The sequence below is a fragment of the Berghia stephanieae genome, chromosome 7, assembly GCF_034508935.2.
Source record: "Berghia stephanieae isolate SIO BIC M18660-M18661 chromosome 7, UCSD_Bste_1.3, whole genome shotgun sequence".
In the NCBI taxonomy this organism is placed as follows: domain Eukaryota; kingdom Metazoa; phylum Mollusca; class Gastropoda; order Nudibranchia; family Aeolidiidae; genus Berghia; species Berghia stephanieae.
This window is the reverse complement of record NC_088366.1, coordinates 7,137,387-7,145,871: the sequence shown is the minus strand read 5'-3', so window position 1 is coordinate 7,145,871 and position 8,485 is coordinate 7,137,387. Positions and strand designations below refer to the sequence as shown.

The 8,485-nt window shown below is 39.1% G+C and overlaps 1 protein-coding gene across 1 annotated transcript; it reads left to right on the top strand.

Annotated features, from left to right (window-relative positions):
• Nucleotides 1-728: 728 nt before the first annotated feature.
• On the top strand, nt 729-2,100 carry LOC144976436 (uncharacterized). The gene has a single exon (XM_078920726.1). The coding sequence runs from the start codon at nt 729-731 to the stop codon at nt 1,968-1,970; it is 1,242 nt and encodes a 413-aa protein (XP_078776852.1). The 3' UTR covers nt 1,971-2,100.
• Nucleotides 2,101-8,485: the final 6,385 nt, after the last annotated feature.

Here is an 8,485-nt window from a genome sequence, read left to right as displayed (position 1 = left end):
ATTGAACACCTAATGTTTTCTGTGAGGTGTGTCTCCTGTATGCAGGCAATATCTATCTTCTCATCCTGAAGAAACTTGGAGAGGGCAGTCTTTTTATGTTGTATCCCTTCTGCATTCCATTGTAGCAATTTGATAGTTCCAGTAGTCCGTAACCTTGCATCTCCTACCCTGGTTCCACAGTAGGAGGGCAAGGTACCACCAGATCGCTTGGGTGAACCCTGTTTATCAGGGCTCGACGCTAGGTCCGTCCGGCGGGAATCCCCAGACTTCGCGCCATATCGTCCGACAGTTTTGTTGTCCATCATTGTGAGGAGGATGCGTGTCACATTAATTTTTGGGTTGGTTTCCCTCTCCAGACTATTTGCGCCTTTCGGCTCTGCGACTCCGACTTCAGCGGTTCTTTATTCTCTGGATGTGATTCCATAGCCTTTCGTCTTCCCAGATCCACAAGGCAGTGGTGGTTTGAAGTTGGAGTTTTCCTTCTCCTAGACAGACTGCTTTCCAAGGCTATGAGCTCTGTCCACCCATTAATGGTGTCTAGGCTGGGAGTCCAGGAGGGTATCTTTGTAGAGTGACAGTTTCCCTTCACCCCACCAGCGTCATGGGGCTAGCACAGCTTATTGCGTGAACTAGGGCAATCTGGCCACGGCGGTTGATTCCTCCCTTCATCCGTCACCTCAGACACATAGAAACTCGTGTCATCAGCCGGTTAGAAAGTTCCTTTCGGAATGCTCCAACCGTTGCCCAGGAGGCGGGCGGGGAAGAATGCCCCTACGTGGACCCTGACACGAGCTGGAATGGGTTGCGGATCAGTACTGATCAAAATAATCCAATCCTGCCTCCCAGCGGAGGGAGATGAGGTGACAGTGTCTTGTGATGGTTCATGGCAGCGGAGAGGGTTCTCAAGTAAGAATGGTATAGCGACTTGTTTGTCAGTGAGTAAGAAGGTACCGGCAAAGGTGATTGATACGGAAGTAATGACGAATCATTGTGATTCTTGTGGAAAGTTGGAGGCATGGAAAACTGGCGAGGAGTTGGAGAAGTTGAAAGAACGGCATGAGGTGGATTGTAAAAAAAACTACACTGGAGCAGCAGGCGGTATGGAACCAGCAGGAATGGTAAAAATATTTAGGCGGTCGGAGGAAAGGTACAATCTTAAGTATAAAGGTTACCTTGGAGATGGTGACTCCAAAAGTTACAAGAATGTAGCCCAAGCTGACCCGCCTATCTATGAGGATGTTGGCATTGAGAAATTGGAGTGTTGTGGACATGTGCAGAAAAGAATGGGAAAGAGATTATTGGACAAGATCAGCCAGTGTAAGGGTAAAGTTTATGCAGTTGATGGCAAGAATGTGAAGGGTATAGGTGGTGCTGGAAAATTAACAAAGAGTGCGGTGAAGAGGATACAGGGTCATTACGGAGGTGCAATCAGGAAGAATGTTGGGGACTTGGAGAAGATGAAGAAGGCAATATGGGCTATATGGCATCATCGCAATGGAGAGCATGCTAAATGTGGTGAGTTTGATTGGTGTAATGGATCGGATAAGAATAGGTTGCCCAGTTTTGTGATGGAGGAGATCAAAAGTGTTTTTGAGGATTTGTCAGGTGGAGAGTTGTTGACCAAGTGCTTGCACGGCGGAACACAGAATGCTAATGAAAGCTACCATCACTTAGTTTGGGATAGATGTCCAAAATCAATATTTGTTGGCAGGGATAGGTTAGAAATTGCTGTTAGTGATGCAACTATTGTATTCAATGAAGGTGAGATGGGAAGGATTGATGTTTTTCGGAAGTTAGGACTAGATATAGGTGAATTTCAAAAAAGCGCGTTTCGACATATGGATTTACGTAGGATCAAGTCTGCGGAAAAGGATAGTAAAACCACATCAAAGAAGAAAAGGGCAGAGAAAACCATTGCCAAAGCAAGAGAAACAAATGAAGATAAGTCTTATGAGGGAGGAGCCTACTAATTTCACTTAGGTGGGTGGTTTTCATCTTGTCACAGTCATTCGTTATTGCTTTTTCATCGTTTTCTCTGAATGTCATTTTCACCGGTTTGCTCCACAGCTAAATCATGATTTCTCAAAAAGTTATAAAGATATCTCTATGAAATTTGGCATACATATAGCTGGCCTCATTTTACATCATTTCTTCTAAGATAAACATCATCAATTTATTAATGAAGGATTTATGATTTTTAAAAAATATTTTATTTCTTATATTTTCTGTCCGAAAACATATTTGGAGTGAAATTGCCTTAAAAACAAAAGTAATTACTTTATATTAAATATTTTAGTACACAGTGTTACTTTTATGATTTACTTTATATGTACAAAATTTCATTGACTTATCTTTAAATCTCTTTGAGAAATCTTGATTTCAAAATATGTCATTTTTCGGCTCATAGGACCCCCAAAATGACATTTTTTGGGTCCCTGGTGCCAAAAAACCCATTAATTTTGGGTAAAGGGCTATTTTTTCTGTATAACTAACCATACTCCATCATTATATGCCTTTTAAAACAATATTTAACCATTATTTCTGTTTGGGGGTTTATCCTGACCTTAAGTCACTCTATTCCGCCTCCGAACAGGACACAATAGACTAAGAGGACATATGTTTACAAAGCTAGGTATTGGAACAACCCCTTATTGCCCATGTGGAACCGACCATGAAACCACTTTACACGTGCTTATGGATTGCCCATTATACAACGTGCAACGTTCGAACCACTGGGTCACCCCTACAACACTCAACACAAAGCTCTATGGTGAGGCTGAGGACCTAAAGCGGACCACAGACTTCATAGCAGATATCGGACTGCAGCCATAGATGTCCATCAGAGGAACGAAGAAGAAGAAGAAGAAGAAGAAGAATCAAATATCAAAATCAAACCAAAACGTTACCATTGCACATCGTTGAAGGAAACGGTCCACCCTTGATGGGGCGAGACTGGCTGCATGAATTAAAACTGGATTGGCCTCAACTGATTCGAAACAACAGCATCAACAACATCAATAACACCAGGGATGACCTCGATAAAATACTGCAACAACATACTGAAGTTTTCAATGACAATGCAGAAACACTCAAGGACCACGTAACAAAAATCAACTTAAGGGACAACACTCCTATTTTTAAAAAGGCAAGGCACCCACCTTTTGCCTTGAGGAAGAAAATCGAAGATGAACTCGATCGTTTAGAACGTGAGAAAATCATAAAGAAAGTAGAACATTCAGAATGGGCAACACCCATAGTACCAGTGATTAAAAATGACAAAACACTTAGAATCTGTGGTGATTACAAAGTGACATTAAACAAAGTCATCGCAAAGGAAGATCACCCAATTCCAAAACCAGAAGACTTAGCTTTCCAACTGTCTCATGGACAAAAATTCAGTTCAATTGATTTCAGTCATGCATTTACAAATCTTGTCTTGGATAAAGCTAGCCAGAAATTAACAACAATTAACACTCACTGTGGACTGTACGCTATGTTACGATTGCCATATGGAATTTCTTCCTGTCCAGCAATTTTTCAAAGGACAATTGAAAACATTTTCAGAGACATTCCCAATACAGTGATTTATTTTGACAATTTGTATTTAACTGGTTCAACAGATGATGAACATTTAGATACCCTCAGCAAAGTTCTTCAAAGATGCAAAGAAAAAGGACTAAATCTCAAAAGAAAGAAATGTGAGTTCATGAAAAATGAAATCAACTTTTTAGGGTACAAGCTCACAAAGGATGGTTTACTTCCACAACCAGAGAAGATAGAGGCAATTAAAAATGCACCCATTCCAAACAACTTACAGGAACTAAGAGCCTATCTGGGCATGGTTAACTATTATTCAAAGTTCCTACCCAACCTTGCAAACAAACTAGCACCACTCTATGAACTCCTGAAGAAAAACGTTCCTTGGCACTGGGAAAAATCACAACAAACAGCTTTTGAAAACTCCAAACAAGCTCTAATTTCTGACAAACTTCTCGTGCATTTTGACCCTGCAAAACAAATAACTCTGACTTGTGATGCATCACCGCATGGTATTTCTGCAATAATCGCACACATTTTTGACACCGGTGAAGAAAAACCCATTTCCTACGCATCGAGATCATTAGACCCTGCAGAAAGGAATTATTCCCAACTCGACAAAGAAGCCCTCAGTATCATTTTCGGCTTGAAAAAGTTCCACAAATTTCTCTATGGTCGACACATCATTATCAAAACTGACCACAAACCACTGCTAGGTTTGTTTGGCGAACACAAGCCAATTCCTGAGCATTCGTCTTCTAGAATACAACGATGGGCACTTATATTGAGCGCCTATGACTACACTCTACAACACATACCAGGTCATCGAAACAATGCAGATGGTCTCAGCAGACTACCATTACCGTCTTGTACACAAACGCAACCAGCGCAACTACCCGAGGATGTTCTACATGTCTTCAACGTAATCGACTCAACACCAGTGACGAGAACTATCGCCTTCGAAACGAAGATGGATCCAACACTTAGCAAAGTCTACGACTACTGCCTAAATGGCTGGCCTTCAACATATAATTCATCTTCAGATGATGAATCGCTGCAACCTTACTTCGTTCGTCGTGCAGAACTCAGCATCGACAATGAGTGTCTCCTCTGGGGCATTCGTGTTTTCATACCTCCAAAACTCCGCAAAAGCATCCTTGATCTTCTCCACGAAGAACACATCGGAATCGTCCGTATGAAGGCACTAGCACGTGGCTATGTGTGGTGGCCTCACATCGACAAAGCTCTTGAAAACGTGTCAAAATCTTGTTTCGAGTGTTTAAGTATGCGCAACGCACCACCATCAACACCTCTTCATCAATGGATCTGGCCCAGCAAACCGTGGCACCGCATCCACATCGATTTCGCCGGACCATTCCTAGGAAAAATGTTCCTCGTAATCATTGACGCACATTCAAAATGGATTGACGTCCATATCATGGATACATATACGACGCAAAGCACCATCTCTAAACTGAGAAATGTTTTTGCTACTCATGGACTTCCTGATATTATCGTTTCAGACAATGGACCTACCTTTTGTTCACACGATTTCCAAACTTTTCTTACTCTCAATGGCATCAAACATATCAAAACAGCACCGTACCATCCAGCAACCAATGGGCTTGCTGAAAGAGCAGTAGGAATTTTCAAAACTTCAATGAAAAAACTGACAGGTGGAACACTCCAAGATCGTGTCAATCGTTTCCTCATAAAATACCGCTCCACACCACAATCTACAACTGAAATGACACCTGCCGAATTGCTTATGAACAGAAAAATTAAGACTCGTATTGACCTAATTCATGATTCTGTACATGCAAATGTTACTAAAAATAAAAATACACAAAAAGTTCACCGTGATAAGAAATCAAAATTCATACAGTTCAACACTGGTGAAGATGTAGTTGTTAAAAATCATTCTTCTAATGTTCCAAAATATGTTCCAGGCAAAATTATTGAGCAAGCAGGACCCGTGTCCTATAAAGTACTTTCAAATGGAATTCTCAAGAGATTCCACGCAGATCAAATCCATAGCGCTAGATACTCTAGTCCTACTACTACTGATGTAAATGAGCAATACATGCCTATCAGAAATGACTTTCCAATTCAGAACCATGACTTGTCTATTCCTATTCCCATTCAAAGTGAATTACCTATCACTAGAAATTATCCTACTGATGATTTTACTGAAAATCAATGCGAGAAAATAACTGTTGATGTAGAAGAATCAAATGATTACCATCCATCTCAAATTAATTTCAAGACCAACTGAAAAAGAATCAAGGCTTAGCAGCCCTAATCTGCCACCATTACGCAGATCTGAAAGGATTCGTAAACCCCCTAAGAAACTTGACTTGTAATGTATACGCTATATTTATGAGTAGTAAATCACTACTGTATCACTCACACTCACAGTAAATGAGTACCACTCTGGTAAATGCTTCTAACAGGGATGGAGGACAATGTTACACTGTATAAAAAGTAATAAAATTTTGATTTTTTACTGGTATGGTAAATCACCATTGTATTGTAATCAGTAATCCCAAATCGCAAATTTCTGATTTTGATTCAATTATAAATGAACCCCTTATGTCTTCAACATAGGATGGAGGGATGTAATATATCGATTAATAAGTTTAGTTGTATTTATTTAACGTTTAGTTGTAAACTGCCAAACTGGCTACACTGCACATTGTTTTGGTTTGAGTTGAATAGAACCTTTTTCTGATCATCATCTAACAATCTTGTTGTGTTGATTCTTGAGTCTTGAGGTTTGACTTAAATATAATAATTATTATTGATAAAACAATATCAGTACAATACACTTGGCGACGACATTACAATTGGCGACGACATTACACATTGTTTTATGTTTAGTTTACATATTATATTATATGATTGGTAAACATTTGAGTGTATTCCTCTTAGTTGGGACCTGTGCTTGTGTCTGGATGAGACTTTTAGGTGATCTCAAGCTAAGTACGTTGATAGTGTGCTCTTGGAATCTATATCTATTTCCTATTTGAACCAATTCCCCTTTGTCTTACCTTTTCTTGGGTGCTTTAATTGTAATTCTATAACTTTTCACTATCCCATTATCTTCCTTTTTACTGGCGTTGATATGACAATGTGTTGCAAGCGCCGTAAAACCCTTAAAAACAAACAAACAAACAAACAAAGTGTAGATGCCTGATAGTTAAGGATTGCCATTCGTTCCATATTCAGATACTGTACGATATATCGTTTAAGTTTCAATTAACCAAACATTTCATTTTAATGAATTCCTTCAAAATGGATAAGCGGAAAATCCATAATTTTGATACTGTAAATCATCTATGAGTTACGATCTTTACCAGTTATCGATTTTAATATAGCTGTTATAAGCGAAATCCTTTCCTATTGTTTTACAATTAAATTGATTCAGAGGGTCGTACAAACTTTTGCAGCTTTGCATTGAGGGACAGCTGAAAAAAAAAAATAAGAAAAACACGCACCACTTATTTAAAATCTGACTATAATTATGCTGAAAAGAAGTACTAATACCTTACCATTTAATTACAAAATAATAATCTTACTTGTAGGAGTGGGACAAACGTATTCTTTCATTTCTTTGTATTTATTATTATTAGACTCGTTATATTTTTATCGTGCAATAACACATACTCCAAAGCTCGTTGTGTTATTGGGCACGGTAGAAATAACTCGTTTAATAAATACAAAGAGATGAAAGAATTTTATATTATGCGGTTGGTTTGTTTTTGTATTTTTGTCGTTGTTTTTTTTTTTTTTAAGTTTTGGATCTCAGCGTTGAATTGAAATTCTCTACCTTAGAGACAGATTTTAGGTCAATTTTTGTTGATATTTCGCATCGTCGATATAGCTCAGAAAAAAAAAGATTATCTCTAAGTTTAAAATGTAAAATGGGTAATAAAAACAATGAAGTGAAAAGACGAAAATTATGTAGTTAAAGATTTTTTAACCTTTATTTGCTCCTATCTTAAAACTAGCTTTTGTGTGACTTCCGATGTGTTTTCCCAAATCAGCACACACAGGAAAGAAGCACAACTCTAGCACCGCAATAGGATTCAATAGTCTGAAGTCACGTCCACCCAGCAACCAGCAGTTTGCTTCTAAACAAAGAAAATCCTTACATTTTATTCTTCATGCTGGCAAGAACTTTTTTACATGCCATGTGATCAGAATGTATAAAAGTGAAAACATGATCAGATTTATAGTGTTTTTTCTCCTCTGGATACACTTTTATACTTGTCGGAGAAGTATTTCCTAAGTGCGGTGATGGAGATAATGGCATCTGACATTTGCCATTATTCCGATAGTTTAGAACCAGTTACCATCCGTCATTACGAGGGAAGTGACATCACGACTGTTGAACCCTATTGTTACCCGCCATCTAAAAACGGTATTATGACTGTTGAACCCTATTGTTACCCGCCATCTAAAAACGGTATTATATCGGAATGGGCTATGCGATGGAATATTAATCATGTAGTTGTGATTTCGAATTGTTTTGTTCCAGTAAGTAGCGAGAACAAAGGGACTTCACTCTAAAAGAAACGTGCAGAAACCGACGGAGTTGAGACTCCTTATATATTATTATATACTCGTTGCTAGAAGTTAGTATTTTATCTAGATGGAATTAACCTTTACCGCCACTCCCTAAAACGCACCCTATTCACCACATGTGTGGTCTTTTAGACCCGCCTATAGCTAAATAGAGATTTATTTCTTACGTCTAATTCGCCACTCGCGGGTCCTCTAAGACCCGCTGACTTGGGAAGAGAGTTTTGTGCCACCGATTCGCCACACGCGAGGTCTCTCTCTCTCTCTCTCTCTCTCTCTCCCTCTCTCTCTCTCTCTCTCTCTCTCTTTTCCTCTTTTCTCTCTCTCTCTCTCTCTCTCTCTCTCTCTTTTCTCTTTTGAAATT